The sequence below is a fragment of the Amblyraja radiata genome, chromosome 14 (genome assembly GCF_010909765.2).
Source record: "Amblyraja radiata isolate CabotCenter1 chromosome 14, sAmbRad1.1.pri, whole genome shotgun sequence".
NCBI classification, from domain to species: Eukaryota; Metazoa; Chordata; class Chondrichthyes; order Rajiformes; family Rajidae; genus Amblyraja; species Amblyraja radiata.
The window spans coordinates 59,331,876-59,351,867 of NC_045969.1; the positions used below are offsets into that span (position 1 = coordinate 59,331,876).

A 19,992-nucleotide genomic window follows, 5' to 3' on the forward strand; every position below is an offset into this window, starting at 1 on the left:
ACATTACCACCAGTTCTTAATCATTTTCATATGGGCAATAAAGGAGAAAGTACAAAGCAAAAAAAAGGCACATATTGTATTCCAGCAGAGAACAAGGTAAAGCTATAAAAAGGCATTCCATAAACTTCTTTACTGAAACTCTTAAAAATTAAACTAAAAACGCTAATTAAAAAGTTACAAACGTTTTTTTTAAATTGAATAGAATTGCACAAAAATAGAAGGAAATTTTGTGTAAGACAATGATATTTTCAAGAGTTAGAGGTGAACAACATTCCTTTCAATTTCAATTATTTTGGATTTAATAACAGCAGCATCTACGTGGAAACATTTCTATAAGGGAATCGTAATGCTCTGAAAAGGGGAGAGGGGAGAAAAAAACAAAATTAGCAATTTGCAAAAATTGAGTTTATGATAAACAAAGCCACAAAGGATGAAAATCAGAAATATAAGCTCATAAGGCTGTAAATACTCAGGATGAGCACCATCTGTGAAGAGAGAAAAATAAGGCTCATGTGATGAACTTACACCTGGAGTAAAAACACAAAGTGCTGGAGTAACTCAGAGGGTCAGAGCAGCATCTCGGGAGGACGTGGATAGGCGACATTTCTTCCTGATTGTAGCGGGGAGAGAAGAAGGATTCCGACCCGAAATGTCACCTATCCATATCCTTCAGAGCTGCTGCCTGACCCTACGAGTTACTCCTGCATTGTGTGGTTTGCTCAAAATTCAGAATCTGCAGTTCTATGTGTTCCTTGTGTCTCAGTTCCTGGATTGGCCATTTCTGACCCAAAAAGGCTGACCATCCAAGATTATTAATTACAATGTCATTTCCTAGCAGGTTTAATGTCAGTTAGACACACGTATGAGGGAACTGCAGATGCTGGTTTACACCAAAGATAGACACAAAATGCTGGAGTAACAGGCAGCATTTCTAAATAGAAGAAATGGATGACATTGGGTCGAGACCCTTCTTAAGACTGGGAGTCAGGAGGGAGGGAGACAGAGATATGAAAGGGTGAGGTGTGAAGGTGACAACAAGGCATACAAAGATAACAGTTAGACTGGTTGGAGAAATAGAATAACGGCCTTAGAAGACGCTTCTAAGCTGCCTGGGTCAAGACGAGATGGAGAGACCAGTGGATGTCAGCGGAACCATCTAGGCTGCACCATTACATCAATGACCCCATTACATCAGGACCTGCCCCGAAAGTAGTGGACAACCCTCAACCGCTTGAGGACAGGCGTCGGACGCTATGGAGTAGCGATGAAGAGGTGGGGCCTCGTGGACAGTGCCTCCGGCGAGTGTGGGGACCCAACACAGACAGTGGAGCACGTAGTCACCAGTTGCCCCAAACACCGGTCAAGAACTGCTTCCAATCTCTTGGTTTCTTGGTCTTTCCTCCTTTGATTATTCTCTTCTCCGCACACCCACGCCGTATCCGTTCACTTGACTTCACTGAATCTGGTTTGTACACATCAGTATTGAAGACTACATCGTTAGATGACAATGCATTGAAGATTTTGATACCAATCTCTTTGAAGTTTGCAGGAATCTCTTTGAGATGGTAGAATGCAGCATTGCCATCTTCCACTACCAATGTCTTGTTACTGGCAGGAGGTTGTGAGTTGTCTACATCTTTCAATAGGTAGTGTATGTAGGCCCTTGGATTTATCAGTCTTTGCAAAGGTGTTGTCTGATGTACCAATGGAGTACGGTACAGGGGTCAGAGAGTACTTCATAATCTCCCATAGATTGAGTTGACTGCCAGAACTTTGTGCTTTGACCATCAGTTGAAAAGCAATATCTCCTTGTTGCTTGTCTATCTATATTACTAAAAGTCTGATCTTGACTGCTTTTGGCCCACTGTGCTGCGATTTCCAAGAGAACGCCGCCACCTACAGCAGTCATTTTTGGCCACCTCGCTCAGAGACCCCCTCCGCCTTCCGGGACCAGAAGGTTTTTCCCATCAATGAAAAATCAGAGAGATATTAATGTTTTTTTTTTTTAATGGCATTCTCTCTGCTGCCCCTGCTGGAGAGAGGGGGAGGGACTATAAAACCAGGAAGTGGTGTGCCTCACTCAGTCTCTGCAAGATGGAGGAAGCCATCTCTCTGAGTTCTGAATAACACTGAAAACATGTCTACTCAACTGTGAGTGCCCTTAATGTGGTTTGAAAATGAAAATATGGTTGGTTTGAAGTAAAAAGGCACTGCCTGCAAATGGTTGTTTGGGTGGGTTTGGTTTGAAGTAAAAAGGCACTGCCTGCAAATGGTTGTTTGGGGGGTTTGGGTTGAAGTGAAAAGGCACTGCCTGCAAATGGTTGTTTGTCTAACTTGACAACTTCCTGTTTGCACTATATTGATTATATAAAACGCTACCACTTACGGCTGTGATTTTTGGCCTTCTTACTCAGTTCCCCTACTCTCATCAGGTGCAGAGGATTCTTCCCATCAATGAAAAACAAAAGTGTTATTAGTGTTTAAAAAATGTTGAGAATCTCTCTCCTGTCAATCACGCCATGAAGGCCACACCTTTTCCGGTGGGAGGGGGAGGGATTATAAAACCCGGAAGTGTGGGTGTGGCTCAGTCTCTGCATGATGCAGTAGGGAGAGGTCACGATTGTCTGAGCTGTGAATCAACTGAACACACTGAATGTCTACTGTGTGGTTTTATGGTGGTTTCACCCTGCTTGAAATAGTATGAAACTGCATTTGAATGTGGTGGCCTTGCACGAAATGGTATGAAACTGCATTCGACTGTGGTATTGTTGCACCCTGCATGAAATGGTATGAAACTGCATTTGAATTTGGTGACCTTGCACCATCCTTGAAATGGTATGAAACTGCACTTGAATTTGGTGGCCTTGCACCCTGCTTGAAGTGGTAGGAAACTGAACCTGAATTTGGTGGCCTTGCACCCTGCTTGAAATGGTAGGAAAATGGATTTGAATTTGGTGGCCTAGCACTCTGCTTGAAATGGAATTTCAAGGAATAGCCGCGAGTCAACTGCCAGCCCACCAGCCGTGAGTGAGCTGCCAGCACATCAGACTTGAGGGACAGAGCTGCCACCCCAAGAATCCATTTGGTCCACAATGTTCACACTAGCCCTCTGGAGACCAGTAGCCACTGCAGCCAACAACACCCATACCAGCGCTCCAGAAAGCCCTCCCCCCACTGGCCACCAATATTGGAATTGGTGGAGAGATGGAATATTGCGTTGGGGGACCAGCCATCCTGTGTGAACATGGGACCCAACGGGTCCCACTTAGTCTAGTACTCTATAAACTTTCGTTCAGATGTTTTCAGCTCCACTCTTTTCTTTGTTTCTGCCATGGTTTTGAGCTTCAGATTGTTGATGGGTTCGGAGAATGCTGTCTTTTTCTCAAGTCGCTCTCTGATGAACTTCTCTTTCTGCTCTTTCCCTGTGGTAAGGACTTTTATGACACCTTTCTCAACTTCAGCCGGAACACGTGCACCAGAAGAGAGTACATACAACCCAGACTTGTCATCTACATCAAAAAGATTCAGGAAGCTCTTTACAGCATCAATGGCTTTCTTTACACATGCTTCACTTTTCCTTATCTCAGTTGGTTGTTGATCTCTGTGTTTGCTTCAGCGATTGGTACCAGAAGTCATGTCTGTGAGGCTGAGAGTTGCAGAAAGAAAGTGTGCCCTTTCTGTTGAAGTTCGAACCCATCTCTGATAAGCATTGTGATTCTCCAAGATGCCACAGAGCCCAACCCCACTACCACCACCTCGAGATTTGCCATGCTTCATGATCGTCTCTGCAATCGTTTTGTCAACAGCTCATCCGTTTCCTGGTATGATTGACCTAGCGACACTGTGGCACCTCTTTTGAGGAAAGCCAGGGCACCGGGATGTGATTCTTCGATGTTTGCCAAGACCACAGCAAGGTAGGCCAGAGAGCGGAAGTAATGGTGACCAGCAAAGGTGAAGATGAGATCGGGCATAAGAAACAGACAGTGCAAGTACAACGGAAAGTTGTTCTCTTTCACAGACCTAATCAATGAGAGAGCAATCCACACAGAATCTATGTACGACAACCAAAATAGTGCAGTCTTCCCGAGAGATCCTTTTCAAACATCAGCTTTGAAGCTCTTATACGTCTCCATCAATGTGTTGAGATCTGCATTGGCCATGACTTCAGCAAGTGCCTGCTTTGTTGGCGATTGGATTAGCTCTTGAAAGATGCCGTTTGATTCCTCTGGTATACCGAACAGCACTGCATCTTTTCCAGCCATAGACAGGAATTCATCAAGAGGGAGCCTCTCCAAGAGCTCCACCATCATCTTGTGGCAGTGCAGACTTCTGTCGGAGTTCTTTCCTGTCATAACATTTCATAGAACTAGTAGACATGTCCTGATTCCACGAGGACATCCTGAAGTCCAGATCCTTCCATTTTCTTTCCAAGCATTTTGAAGTATGCACAAATGACATGAAATGTGTCAATCAACACAATATGTTTCTTGTACTTTGCAGGATGACTCCACACAAGAGGATCTGCCTTCATGCAGACACCCAAGTCGAATGTTGTAATGACATATTCTTGGCCAACCTCATGACTTGCTTCTTCAGAAGCTCGTACACTCTTGAACATTCCATGATGGGATGATTGATCACAGGATAGTAGTCAATTGTGGTCACATTTGAAGGCACCTGTTGCTGAGACAAATCCAGCCCAAGCTGGAAGCTCTTGACCTTGCTCACTACTCGCTTTTCGGGAAAGCATCCATGCCAGCTCTTGTCTTGTACACAGTTTGAATGCTTCATTCCCATCATCACGCTTCCAGTGCCGAACACGAAAATCCCGATTTGCTTTCCGGTTGACATGGGATGATGGAAGAGGGCAAAGTGCGAAAAAACACTATTTTGACAGATTGAAATAAGGGATTGAAATAAAAAACATAGTCCAAATGAGTTTCTTTCTGACAGAAGAGATACCAATGAACAAAATGAACAAACACCCAAGAAGTAGGATCAAAGGATCAAGTAGGTTGCTCGGTAGGCCCCTCTGGCCCACAGACTACGATGTTTCGGATTGAGATCCTTCTTCAAACTGATTGTGGTGTGTGGAAGAAAGCTGGAAGAGAGGGTGAGGCAGGATAAAGCCAGGCCTGGATAAAGCCTAAGTGAATCCATGTAAGGAGAAGGTTTTAATAGGTAGATGGTTGAACAAAGAGATGAAGAGGCAACAAGTGTGAGATAAGGATAGATGTGCAAATTGTGTAGCCAAAGGAAGGAGTGCAGTTTGCTTCCAACTTAAGACATTGTTCTCAGAATCAAGGCATTGTTCTGAGAATCTTGGCAAAGTGCCCAAGTGCATTGGACTGCAGGAAACATTTAGATATTTAATTAGTTAATGTTTCCACCTGACATAATATGAAGCAATAAAACAATTTAATGTTTCAACTGTATGATTTAATATTATTATTTACTAGCTGGCAATGCAAGTACAGATTTTTAACATTTGATTCACGTGGTGTACAAGTTGACTTCTAAATATTTTCAATGCAAGTATCTTTGACCTTTCAAAGCACATTTCTGAACTGCCACCCACACACCTGCATGGAATTGTGCATGGAGAAAAGGTCATATTGGAAGTAAAAATCAAATACTAATTTGCTAATAAAAATATGAATTTAAATTATTTTTACACATACTGTAATGTGTTCAACAAATTAAGTGGTACAATTAAACAGTTCCTGACTGCAGCATTTGAGTTTGGCTCTGCCTTTTTGGTCTCTTTGTTCTTGGGTATACACGTATTTCGTAACGTTGGGTGTTGATGCTCATGTGGGCAAGGAATATCGTTGCACCCTGGTATATATGACAATAAATGAACCTTGCCCCAAAACTGGAGAATGTTCAAGGTGGCGAACTTGAAATGTAACACCACATTTGAAAATTTGCCGTGAATTTGATAGATTATATTTCAACTTTCCACCCTAATCTTTTCACTGAGAAACCAAAGATTAGCTGTTAGTTTCTCGGGCTTCAACATATGTCTACGATCTTGAACCCCTTTACGGCAGGGCGATAAAAGTACAGAAAACCATCCTCATTAGTATCAAAGCAGGCTTTGTCCTGCCCCTCCTCTCTTCCAGCTTCCTTCCCCCACAATCAGTCTGAAGATGAATACATGTGATCTGAATACATGTTCTCCAGAGATGGTGCCCGACCTGCTAGGTTGCTCCAGCACATTGTGCCCTTTTTATTGTAAACCAGTGTGAACTGGTGATTGATGGTCAGTGTGGAAGGGTCTATTTCCTTGCTGTAACTCTAAATTAAGCTGTAAACAATGGGCAGATTTTGTTGCCCCAAATATCATCTGCAAGTAGCAGCTGCAGTTCATTACTGCATTACTTTCCTTCATTCTTCTTACTGCAAAGAACCACTTTAAACTTCACTGCTTTACATTTCACTTGCCAAGTGCATAATACAGCACTCTACCCAAGCCTTCACATCTCTTTCTTCATGATATCCTGTTGAAAACACTGACATTCGTGTACACATATCAATATGAACAGCAAGCTCAGCTCTCACCCCTGACAACCATGCTGGGAAGATCGCTTCACAATGAAAACTAAATTCTACTTGGCGGAGTAGACTTGATGGGCCGAATGGCCTAATTCTGCTCCTGGAACTTATGAACCAAGTGTAGTTTGTGCCTTTGTGATTTTGCACCATTGTGGTTACTGTGCCTGTAATTCATTGAGCTTTAATTTTTCCACTTTCTCTATTATGTGATAACATTTTTTTTAATGTCCATTGTACGTATAGATTACATTAACTTCTTTGACACCATCCAAATCTGAAGAGGGATCCGGACCCGATCCATCGTCTGCCCATTCCCCCTGCTCAGATGATGTCTGACCGCCGAAGTTCCTCAAGCACTTTGTGTTTTTGATTAGATTCATTTATTGTCATATATACCAGGGTGCAACAATATTCCTTGTCCACATGAGCATCAACACCCAACGTTACGAAAAGAATAAAAAACAACAAAGGCAGCGTGGTGGTAGAGCTGCTCCCTCCAGCGCCAGAGACCAGGGTTCAATCCTGACTTTGGATGCTGTCTATGTGTGGAGGTTACATGTTCTCCCTGTGACCACGTGGGTTTCCACCGGGTGCTCCGGGTTCCTCCCACATCCCAAAGACGTGCGGGTTTGTAGGTTAATGAGCCTCTGTAAATTGCCCCCTAGTGTGTAGGGAGTGGATGAGAAAGTGGAACAACATAGAACTAGTGCGAATGGGTGATCTATGTTTGGTGTGGACTCGGTGGGACAAAGGGCCACTTTCCATGCTTGATCTTCAAACTAAACAGTAAACAATGGGCAGGTTTTGTTTCCCCAAATATGGTTGATTGCTTGGCCCTACATTTGGTCCAGCACGACACTCGACGCAGTCTTCTGTTGGAGGCTGAGCTCGTAACTCTTGGCCATGTGCCAGGGTAGGACTGTTTCAGCAGGGGCAGCATGTCACAGAACACCTTTGATAGCCACACAAGGCACTGCAGATGCTGGTGTTCCAAAAAGAATAACCACCGAGTGCTGGAGAAACTCAGCAGGTCACACAGCATCTCTGGGGAGCATGGTTTAGCTTAGTTTATTATTATCACGTGTACGGAGGTATAGTGAAAAGCTTTTTATTGCAAGTTATCCAGAAAGAATATACATGATTATAAACAGCATCGGTGGAGGGAATGGACAGACAACATTTTGCTTCGGGGCCCTTCTTCAGACTGATTGCAGCAAGGGGAATCCTGGAAAAGAGAGGTGGGGGGGGGGGGGGGGGGGGGGGGGTGCCAAAGCCTGACATGTGATGGATCAGAGGAGGACAAAAAAATGAGACAATTGCCCAATTATCTTTCTGTTGATCACATAGATTTTTTTAAGAAGACAAATACAGTAAACCAGAGATGCGAGATGCTTCCTGACCTGCTGAGTTACACCAGCACTGTGTGTTATCTTTGATAGCCAGCCAGACCAATGCACAGCTGGAAATTGGCAGGCATTGAGACGTGGCTGCAAGAGGATTGGAGCTGGGAGCTGAATATTCAGGGTCAGAAAAACAGAAAAGTGGGTAGAGGGGGTGGGATAGCTCTGTTGGTTTGGAATGAAGTTCAGTCCTTAGTGAGGAGTGACATAGGATCAGAAGATGTGGAGTCATTGTGGATAGAACAGAGAAATGATAAGGGTAAAAATATTCCAATGGGAGTTATTTACAGGCCCCCAAACAGTAGCCAGGATATAGGGTACAAGATCCATCAGGATATAATATTGGCATGTAAAAAAGGTAATGCTACCTTTTGGTCATGGGTCATGGGTGATTTCAATATGCAGGGAGACTGGGAAAATCAGATTGGTACTGGACCCCAAAAAAGGGAATTTGTAGAGTGCCTCCGAGATGGATTCTTAGAGCAGCTTGTAGTGGAGCCAACCAAGGAAAAGGCAATTCTGGATTTCGTGTTATGTAAGGGAATTCAAGGTAAAGGAACCAATAGCGACCACAATATGATAAGTTTTAATCTGCAATTTGAGAGGGAGAAGGTGATATTGGATGTGTCGGTATTACAGCTGAGCAAAGGCATGAGGGAGGAGCCGGCCAAAGTTGATGGAAAGAGCCCTAGCAGGGGCGACAGTGGAACAGCTATGGCAGGAATTTTGGGGAATAATCTGGTAGATGCAGGATCTTTTCATTCCAAAGAGGAAGAAAGATTCTAGGGGGAGAAAGAGGTGACCGTGGCTGACAAGGAAAATCAAGGACAGTATAAAACTAAAAGAGAAAATGTATAACATATGCAAACATCAGTGGGAAGCCAGAGGATTGGGAAGCTTTTAAAGAACAACAGAAGGTAACTACAGTAAAAAGGTAATATGGAGAGAAAAGATGAAATACGAAGGTAAGCTAGCCAATAATATAAAAGAGGATAGCAAGAGTTATATAACGAGTAAGAAAGAGGCAAGAGTGGACATTAAACCACTGGAGAATGATGCAGGAGGATTGATAATGGGGAATAAAGAAATGGCAGAGCAATAGCTTTTTTGCATCAGTCTTCACAGTGGAAGACACCAGCAACGTGCCTGAAATTCAGGAGAGTCAGGGGGTGGAAATTAGTGAAGGAGTGGCCATTGCTAGGGAGAAGGTTCTTGGGAAGATGAAAGGACTGAAGGTGGATAAGTCACCTGGACCACATAGACTGCACCCTTGGGTTCTGAAAGAGGTGGCTTTAGAGATTGTGGAGGCATTGACAGTAATATTTCAAGAATAACTAGAGACAGGAGAGGTCCCAGATGAATGGAAAATTGCCAAAATTACCCCCGCTGCACAAGAAGGGAGCAAAGCAGAATCGTGCGAACTACAGTCGGTTAGTCTGACTTCCGTGGTTGGTAAGATTTTAGTGTTCATTATAAAGGATGAGGTTACGGAGTACTTAGAAGTTCACGATAAAATAGGCCAAAGTCAGCATGGCTTTGTGAAGGGGAGGTCTTGCTTGAAATATTTGCTGGAATTCGTTGAAGTAAATAGCAGGACAGACAAAGGAGAGTCAGTAGATTTTCAGAAAGCCTTTGATAAGGTGCCACACGTGAGGCTGTTAAGGAAGATGAGAGCCCACGGTATCAAAGGGCAGATACTAGCATGGATAGCAGGTTGGCTGGATGGCAGAATGCAAAGAGTGACAATAAAGGGGGCTTTTACTGGTTGGCTGCCTGTGACTAGTTCCGCAGGGGGTCAGTGCTGGGGACGCTACTCTTCACGTGGTATATAAATGATTTGGACGACGGGAATGAAGGCTTTGTGGCCAGGTTTGCGGATGATACGAAAATAGGTGGAAGGGCAGGTAGAGTAGAGAAAGTAGGGACTTTGCAGAAGGACTTGGACAGGTTGGGAGAGTGAGCAGATGGGATATAGTGTTGCATAGTGTGGAGTCATGCATTTTGGTGGTAGGAATAAAGGCGTAGACTATTTTCTAAATGGGATGAGAATCCAGGAATCGGGAGGTGCAAAGGGACTTGGGAGTGCCGGTGCAGGATTCCCAAAAAGTTAATCTGCAAGACGAATCGGTAGTAAAGAATGCAAACTCAATGCGAGCATATATTTCAAGAGGGCTTGTATACAAAATCAGGGATGTAACGCTGAGGCTGTATAAGGTGCTGGTAAGACTGCATTTGGAGAATTATGAGCAATTTTGGCCACCATATTTGAGGAAGGATGTGTTGTCTCTGGAGAGGGTCCAGAGGAGATTTACAAGAATGATCCCAGGAATGAGGATAACCTATGATGAGCATTTGTCGGCACTGGGCCTGTACTCCTGGAGTTTAGATGAATGAGGGGGGACCTCATTGAAACACACAGAACAGTGAAAGGTTTGGATACAATGGATGTGGAGAGGATGTTTCCACTAGTGGGAGACTCTATGACTAGAGGTCATAGTCTCAAAATTAAAAGACGTTCTTTTAGGAAGGAGACGAGGAGAAATTTCATTAGTCTGAGGGTGGTGAATCTGTGGAATTCTTTGCCAGGGAAGGCTGTGGAGGCCAAGTCAGTGGATATTTTTAAGGCAGAGAGATAGCTTCTTGATTAATACAGGTGTCAGGGGAGAAGGCAGGAGAATGGGGTTAGAAGGGAGAGATAGATCATCCATGATTGAATGGCAGAGTATACAATGGGCCGAATGGCCTAATTCTACTCCCAGCACATGACCGCATGACCTTATAACCCACACTCGCAGGCTGTCAAGATGATTGGGGCCACTAAATATTTGTTTGCCCTTGGCATTCACCAATGCTCAGCACAAAAAGAAAATAAATCAAAGAATCAGTCTGAAGAAGTGTCCCGCCCTGAAACGTCACCCATCAATGTTCTCCAGAGATGCTGCCTGATCCAGAGTTACTCCAGCACTTTGGTTCTTTTGAAAATCAGCATCTGCAGTTCCTAGTGTCTCCAACATAAACTATTAACCACTTTTCCTGATAAACATAAATCTATACACAGACAACACTAATAAAGGCAATTAAAACCATGTAAGTGATAAAAGCAGAACTATAGACACCTTGCATTTTACATGGGTGTTACATTCCAGAAAAACAGTGTGTAATTCAAAAGCGCCTAAATTAAACAGAATTTTAAACAGGTGTTTAAACATACGCGAGGTGCCTGTACTTACTTTCCAGCTGTAGAAACAAAGATGCTGGTTTATACCAAAGATAGACACAAAGTGCTGGAATAACTCAGAAGCTCAGGCAACATCTCTGGAGAAAAGGGATAGGATAATTTTCGGGTTGGGACCCTTCTTCAGACTTGACCCAAAATGTCACCTATCATTTTTCACCCGAGGTGCTGCCTAACCCAGAGTTACTCCAGCACTTTGTGTCTATCTTACTTTTCAGCCACCTACCACTAATTAGAGAAATAGCGTTTTGCACGGTATCTAATCCAGCACAGGTTCAAGGTCAGATTTACCAAAGGAGTGAATATACAGTCCCATTAAACTCCAACTGCACTGGCAGCAAGACAGAACATTTCATAGCCAATCTGGACTGATGGAAGCACTGGAACTATTCCAGCCCCAGCCGAGTCCTGACATTAAGATTTGCCAATGATGGTAATTGGGGCTGCACTCATCCAGGCAAACAGAGTATTCCATCATGTTCTTGACATGCTTTAGAGAAGATGGGTTTTGGGTGTACAAAGATCAGTTGTTTGCCTAAAGATACTTCTGATCTGTGTCGGAAAGAGCTGCAGATGCTGGTTTAAACCAAAAATAGACACAAAAAGCTTGTGTAACTCAGCGGGACAGACAGCATCTCTGGGTCGAGGCCCTTCTTCAGTCTGAAGAAGGGTCTCAACCTGAAACATCACCCATTCCTTCTTTCCAGAGATGCTGCCTGTCCCACTGAGTTACTCCAGCATTTTGTGTCTATCTTCGATACTTCTGATCTGTTCTTTAGCCAATGTGTGTGTATATGTGCGAGTGGTCCAATTATATTTCGGGCCAAAGATCATTTTTCACTTTCAAAAGGCAAATTCAACATTTTATTGTTTATTTTTGGCATTATGTTTCTCCACCTATATTAAAACATGTACAAAGGCAAATCAACAAGATTTATAAACCTCCATAATTACAAGGATACGGAACATTTATTAAAATTAATAGTTACACTGTACCTCTTCTCCTGAGAGATAATAGGCAGCCAGAAGGCCTCCAATGAACCTGATATTCACTTCAAAGACAGAGACTTCTGCATTCTGTGGAAAAAAAACAGAATTAAGCTGTGACAACATTTATCAATATTAAATTTGAAGTCTGATAGTTTTTTGAGCGTCTGAAAGATACGGTATGGAAACACCGACCATCAATCATCTGTTCACACAAGTTCCATGTTATCCCACTTTCTCATCCACTCCCTACACTCTGGGTAATTTATGGAGACCAGCTAACCTATAAACCCGCATGTCTTTGGGACATAGGAGGAAACCGGAGCACCCGGAGGAAACACACAGGGAGAACGTGCAAACTCCACACAGACAGCACCCGAGATCAGGATCCAATCTGTATCTCTGGGGCTGTGAGGCAGCGGCTCTACCAGCTGTGCCACTGTTTTCTTGATACATAACAAATTGCCCAATTGTCTGTCTGGTGATCACTGATTTTTTTTAGGAGACAAATACTGAAATTCAAAAACTGCTAACTTTACTCAGCATTAGCAGTAGTATAGAAGTTGGGAGGTTATGTTGCAGTTATACAAGACTTTAGTGAGGCCACATTTAGAGTATTGTATTCTGTTCTGGACACTATGTTATAGGAAAGATGTTGTCAAGTTAAAAAGTGTGCACGGAAAATGTATAAGGATGTTGCCAGGACTCGAGGGTCCGAGTTACAGCGAGAGATTAACCAGGCTGGTACCCTATTCCCTGGAGCGCAGGAGGATGATGGGTGATCTTATGGAGGTATATAAAATCATGAGAGGGATAGATCAGGTAGACGCAGTCTCTTGCCCAGAATAGGGGAATTGAGAACTGGAGGACATGGTTTAAGGTGAAGGGGGAAAGAATCTGAGCGCTATCGTTTTCCACACAGAGGGTGTATGGAACGAGTTGCCGGAGGAGGTAGTTGTGGAATGGTTTCAGAGGTCTCAAAGGTCTTTTATTGGCACACATACCAATTAAGATACAGTGCGATGCGAATTACCATACAGCCATACGACAAAAAAAAAGAAAAAAAGCAACGGCATACAACTACATGAAACTTAACATAAACGTCCACAACAGCGGATTTCCCACATTCCTGTGATGGAAGGCAAAAAAGTCCAAACTTCTTCCTCTTTATTCTCCCGCGGTCGGGGCAGTCGAACCATCCATCGGGGTGATTAAAGCTCCCGCAGCCGGCGGTAGAAGCTCCCGCGTCGGGGCGGTCGAACCTCCTGCGGCATGGAGTTCTCGAAGTCGGTCTCTAACCAGAGACTGCGAGCTCTGTGAGGTTAAGTCCGCAAGCACCCACAGTTGGAGATCCGAGGTCTATCCCTGGCAAAGTGATCGTGAGCTCCGCGATAGGAAGTTCGCAGGCACCCGCGGTGCAGCGCTCGAAGTCGGTCTCCAGCAACGGCCACCAGCTCCTCGATATTAGGCCGCAGTGCGGACGGGGATATGATACGGATAAAAATAGCAACTCCGTCGAGGTAAGAGATTAGAAAAAGTTTCCCCCAACACCGCCCCCCACATAAAACAAGCTAAAGAACACTAAAACATACATTTAACGCATACTATTAAAACACAAAGAAAGTCAAAGTAAGTCAAAGTCAATTTTACTCGTCACATACACTCAGGCTGCTATGCAGATAGGGATCTAAATGTACAGAATCAAATTATTTCTCTTCCACTTTAAGTGCATACATCCCTTATCATTTTGGCATATAATAGATTCAATATTAGAAGGCATCTTCCAATGAGATTAAAAGTGGGTAATACCAATTAGATTTCTACCTTCTAACTTATTCAGTATAAAAAATGACTGAACCTTCGTACAATGAAAGCTGCAGTAAGATTTTATAATTTTAACTAAACATCAACACTTCTCGTGGGATTTACATTAACCCTTTCCCCTGCAATACATATGTTTTTAGAAATATATACTAATGCATGCTTGGATCCAATGTTGGAAAATATTGCAAATATGCCTGCATTGACAGGGTTTGGCCAGCAGGTGGAACTTGCTGAGCAATGATGTCCCAGCAATTCCAGGATTGCTCTATCTGAATGAATGAATGAATGAATGAATGATTGAATGAATGAATAAGTTTATTGGCCAAGTATTCACATACAAGGAATTTGCCTTGGTGCTCCACCCACAAGTGACAACACGACATAGTGACAGATAAGAATGATACATAAAGCATTAAACATTAATAATAAAACATTATTGATTAAACATGTGAATTAAATAAAATACCAGAGCAAGAGGCTACAGATTTTTGGCTGTTGAGTAGAGCAACTACTCGTGGAAAAAAACTGTTTTTATGTCTGGCTGTGGCAGCTTTGACAGTCCGGAGTCGCCTTCCAGAGGGAAGTGATTCAAAGAGTTTGTGGTCAGGGTGAGAGGGGTCAGAGATGATCTTGCCCACTCGCTTCCTGGCCCTTGCGGGGGGGGGGGGGGGGGGGGGGGGTGGAGTGCTGCTAACTACGCACACTAATGACCCCACACACACACAGGGGGGGAGGGGGGGTGAGAGGGGGAGGGGACAGAGGAGTAAAAATTTCAATGTTATTGTAACGTCAGCAGCTGAGCAGCTGTCAGATTTTTTTAAAAGGTCAGATTGGCCAACAATATTAATTAAAAATTCGGGAAAATAGTGTACCAAATGTACAGAGGAGTGGATTTCTAAAATCACAAGGAAAATCTCTACTGAAATATGTAAAAATCTTCCCGTTTCAGCGTCTGGTTTTCGAGGAGATACGTTTCAAAGGCAAAATGACACACGTACACACACACACACACACAGAGTTTTAAATTATACTAGCCCAAGTGCAGACTCGTTGGGTCTGTTCCCGCAACGCGCGGTTGCGAGGGGAGGGTGCGGCCTGACGCGTCACACACACACTAACCTCTCTCACACACACTAACCATCCCCATTGATATTATATTAAGAAGGGAGGGAGGAGAGGAGTAGGGCCGCCCAGCAGCCATCGGCCATGGAGCGTCAGCCTCCTCGGCACTTCAGACCCCCAGTACGGGAAGGGGGGGGGGGGGGAAGGGGAGGTTGGAGTGGGCGGGCGGGCGTGATGCCGAGTGAGCCTGCGGGCCGGCAGCGAGGACGGGAAAAAGCAGCGGGGGACCAACCGATCTTTGGCTTCAGCCAGCGAGACAGAGCCGGGCCGGGCCGGGGGGGGGGGGGGGGAGAGTGGAGGACAGCCGGGTGGCGACAAAATGAGTGAGTGGGGAGGTGTGGGGGAGGGGGAGGGGGGAGGGAAAGGATTTTATTAAAAATGTGTACAGAAAAATGACTACATTTAATGAGTGGATCAGCGAATGTAAAAGTAAAATCGCTAGCGAAATGGTAAAAATCTCGGCGTTTTTGCATGTGGTTTTGGCGGAGTAACGAATCAAAGGCAAAAATAATGACATACACCCACACACACAGAGTTTTAATAGTAGATAGATATTAGAATTAGAATTACCTTTATTGTCATTCAGACCTTACGGTCTGAATGAAATTTCGTGCCTGCAGTCATACATACAATAATAAACAACAATAAACACAAATTAACATCCACCACAGTGAGTCCTCCAAGCACCTCCTCACTGTGGTGGAGGCAAAAATCTTAGGGCTGCAGTCTCTTCCCTCCTCTTCTCCCTCTGCACTGAGGCGATACCCCACCAGGCGATGGTACAAACAGTCCCGCGGCTCACCGAACCCCGCAAACGGGCCGGCTCAAACACCGCGGCCCGGGGTGGTCGAAGCTGCTGCCCTCCAGTCCAGCGGACGCAGCCGCTGGCCCGCGGCTGAACCCCGGACTCGGGTCACCGCCGCCAGAACGCCATCCCAGCCACCGGAGCACCGTTCCAGCCCCGAGCCGGATCGTCCTCACGTGAGTGCCGTTCCTCCCTTGAGCTGGGCCACTCCAACGGGAGCGCCGTACCTCCCTCGAGCTGGGCCGCTCCAACGAGAGCGCCATTCCACCCTCGAGCAAGGCCGCTCCGACGGGAGCGCCGTACCTCCCTCGAGCTGGGCCGCTCCGACAGGAGCGCCATTCCACCTTCGAGCTGGGCCGCTCCGACGGGAGCGCCATTCCACCCTCGGGCTGGGCCGCCCCGACGGGAGCGCCACAGCCCCTCACGGGAGAGTCTCAGCCCCGCGCCAGGCCGCCCTCACGGGAGGGTCATAGCCCCTCACGGGAGCGCCGTTCCAGCCCCGAGCCTGACCGCCCTCACGGGAGCGAGCCCAGGGCAAGTCCTGACTGGCTCTGCCTCCGGAGTCTCGAGGTCGCCAGCTCCGCCGTTAGGCCTCAGCGCAGACGGAGGCAGAGAAGGGGGATACGACAAAAAAGTCGCATTCCCCCGAAGGGAGAGACAGCAAGCCCCGTTTCAACCCCCCACCCCCCCCCCCACATAAACACAACCTAAAAACCAAAAACTTAACTAGACAAAACGGAAAAAAACAACACAATAAAGTAAAAACAAACGGACTGCAGGCGAGCCGCTGCTGCCAGGGCAGCGCCGCCACTTCCGGAACTCCGGATATATGAATATGATATGATATAATAGATGATGGAGAAGTGATGTTGTGCAGCACAGACGGTGTGGGTAAATGGGTGTGAAGTGGTGATTGGAGAGGGGTGGGTCGGAAAGGGTCCAGTTTTTTCAGACTGGAGTCTTGCTTTAAGTATGTGTGAAGCGGTGAATGGGGAGAAGTGGGTGTAGAAGGGTCCATTCTTTGTAGACTGGGGTCTGGCTGTGTTTGTTAGAAAGGGGGCTCAAACTTGACCCAAACTGCATTGCCCTTTGGAATAGTCATCTAGAAGTTACCCAAATGGACTCCATCAAACTGTGACAAATCCAGCATTCTGCTTTCTTAAATTCTTAATTATAGTAACATTAGGAATAATGGACATGGTCAGCTTACTGGTAGTTCTTAGAATTTGCATTCACTAGTAACTTAGTGTTAGAGAAAATAACATTAAACAACTGTGTCAATGCAGAAATGGGGAATGGGGGCCAGAAAATTTAAGACTCGCATTAACAAAGCTTTTTTTTACTTGTAGGATCATCAAAAATAATGATTATTTTAATTGCTTTAAGTTTATTTTTGTTGCTGCAAGCTAAAAATACTAAAGGCTGCATGTCACATTGTTTGATGGTGAGTGTATCATGGCAGACAATTCAATAGAAGCAACTGCTTGCCAATTTCATTGATTACCCGCGGTGAAACTGATAGATTGAGTTATTCAGAGACAGCGGTTTCTAATTACTGCGGGCAAGTTCCATTGAAGTTTTATTTTTCCCTGGACTGTTTTTTATTTGCAAGCAGTTTGTTTTCTGCTTGTCAATTTCCACAGTAACTTTTAAGTACCGTATTTCCCGGCAATGAAGATGCTATTTTTAACCCAAAAATAAGGCACAAAAATGTACCTGTGTCTTCGAGGCCGAAGGTTACGTTGTTAGCCAAGAGATAGAGACTTGGCTATCCCTCATTGCTGGCAGCTGATGGAAACGGCTGTAAAGTGGGAAGCGGCTGTAAAAGGACAGCACCTTTTACAGGTGGGTGGGAAAGAGTTCCTTTCACTGCGTGCGGGGAGTCTAGCCCGGGTCAGCATAGCCTGGGCTGCACAAATTGGCTGGGCCGCCAGGTGTAAAGTTGCGGGGAGGAAAGGAGCGTTGAGAAGGAGGGGGTCGGGGATCATGCCAGCAACTCACTCACTCACCGCTCCCGCGGCGCGGAGCCACCGCATTGTGGCCAGGGAGGGAAGTAATTCGGGTGGCTGCGAGCGGCCGCCGGGACCGGACAACGGAACCGGCCGCCACCTCAGCGCTTTCTGTCGGCTGCCTGCCAGCCAGCCACAGTGTCCTTCAACACAGGAGCAACCAGTGGAGGTGTGGTTGGCGGACAGCTACTGGGCGGAAGGCTGGCTGCTCTGTCCCGGCTTCTCTCTCTCTTTCTCTCTCTACTAATCCCAGGGCTCGCATGCGACTTGGGAACTGCAGCCAGTCCCGGGGCTCGCAGGCGACCTGGGCGCTACAGCCAGTCCCGGGGACGCGAGGGATCTGGGAACTGCAGCCAGTCCCGGGGCACACAGGCGATGTTGCCGACCCCTGGACTAAACCAAACCCTTGATCCTGTCCCACCGTCCTTTTCTCAAAATTTGACGCAGGTGCGATTTCATTGCCGGGAAATACAGTAGTTATCTGAGTCCTGATCAAAATTACATTAAAACCCCCCAAAATACAAATAGTGCCCCCTAATTCATCAATCCTGTTATATCCATGACACAGTATAGCAGAACAAATTATATTCAGCCTGCCCTGCTGAGTTACTCTAATTATATTCAGCTTTCTGTACCATCAGTTACATTTTGATTGCCAGCAATTTATCAATCTGAAAGGTTTTAAACTAATTGAAAATCTTGCAAAATATCGAGCCATCGAAGTGTAGGGGACTGCCTAGTAGGATACATTTGTGGCAGTAAGGAGAGTAGGAGAGAACAATATGAGGAAGGGCCCCATGAAACTAAAGTGTAAAATGGTGTGAAATCACATTAGCATTGAAAGAACAGATAAGCTCCCCTTTTCCATGTAAAGCGGTGCTAATATTGTGATATCAGGGTGTGAAGTCTGGCAATGTAGTACGTTTACCATTAATACACTTCCCTTCATCTGAAGCAGGCTTAATACACTTCCCTTCTTCTGACTTACCACACTGAAATCTAGGTTATTCTCGATCCATTCTTTCCCATCTCGAAATTCATCAAAAAGACCCATGATGTAGAGGGTATCTAATGCATCCACTATGGTAGCACCCAATTGAGAATTTCCTAAAAGAAACAACAAAATTCAATAGTTTACATGGTGTTTGTCTATAACTGAAATTTGATCAAAACTGATTGCCCAACTAACACTTGAGAATCCAGACATGGTGTTTACAGCACAGAAATATACCTTTCAGCCCAACTCATTCATGCTGACCAAGATGACTATCCGAGTTTATCATATTTGTCTGCATTTAGATTCATAGAGTTACAGCCATACAGCACAGAAGCAGAGCCTTTGGCCCAACTTGCCCATGCCAACCAAGATGCTGCATCTACACTAGTCCCACCTGCCCGCATTTGGCCCATATCCCTCTAAATGTTTCATTTTCCATATATCTGTCCAAATGTCTGTTATTTGGCCCATACCCCTCTAAACCATTCCCTTCCATGCACCCAGTATGTTTAATTGTCTTTTAAATATTATAATTCCACCCAGGTCTATAATATCCTCTGTCAGCTCGTTGCTAATACTCACCACACTGAAAAATCTTGCCCCTCGGGTCCCTATTTAATCTTTCCTCTCTCACTTTAAATCTGTGCCCCCTACTTTAAGATCATGACCATACCATGTGTACATGCTTTACACATTTATAACCTACAATGTCACCCCTAGATCTCCTACACCCCTGTCTATCTCTCCTCATATTTAAAACCCTCCAGTCTCAGTTACATCCCAGTGAATCTTCTCCACGCCATTTCCAGCTTAATGACATCCTTCCTATAGTTGGGTGACCACAACTGCACAGAGTAATTCCAATATATTACATTGTATTTCAGTACAGATTTACAGCGCATTCCTAACTGACTGAATACTGGAATCATCGCCCTAAAGGTATCTGTCACCTTTCATCTTCTCACCCATTTGTGCTTTCCAAACCCTGTTGCCTCTCCGTTCTGCCTTATCACAAGCTGGTTCCTTACTGCTAAGCCAAAATGCTGCAGGCGACT

The 19,992-nt window shown here is 45.0% G+C and overlaps 1 protein-coding gene across 1 annotated transcript in view; it reads right to left on the reverse strand.

Annotated features, from left to right (window-relative positions):
- Positions 1–19,992, reverse strand: part of man1a2 (mannosidase alpha class 1A member 2) — a 128,164-nt gene that overhangs the window by 60,409 nt on the left and 47,763 nt on the right. Inside the window, exons 3-4 of the mRNA XM_033033473.1 lie at positions 18,929–19,047; positions 12,190–12,270 (exon numbers count right to left, since the gene is read on the reverse strand). Coding sequence (XP_032889364.1) covers positions 12,190–12,270; positions 18,929–19,047 — 200 coding nt within the window. The remainder of the gene's footprint in view (positions 1–12,189; positions 12,271–18,928; positions 19,048–19,992) is intronic.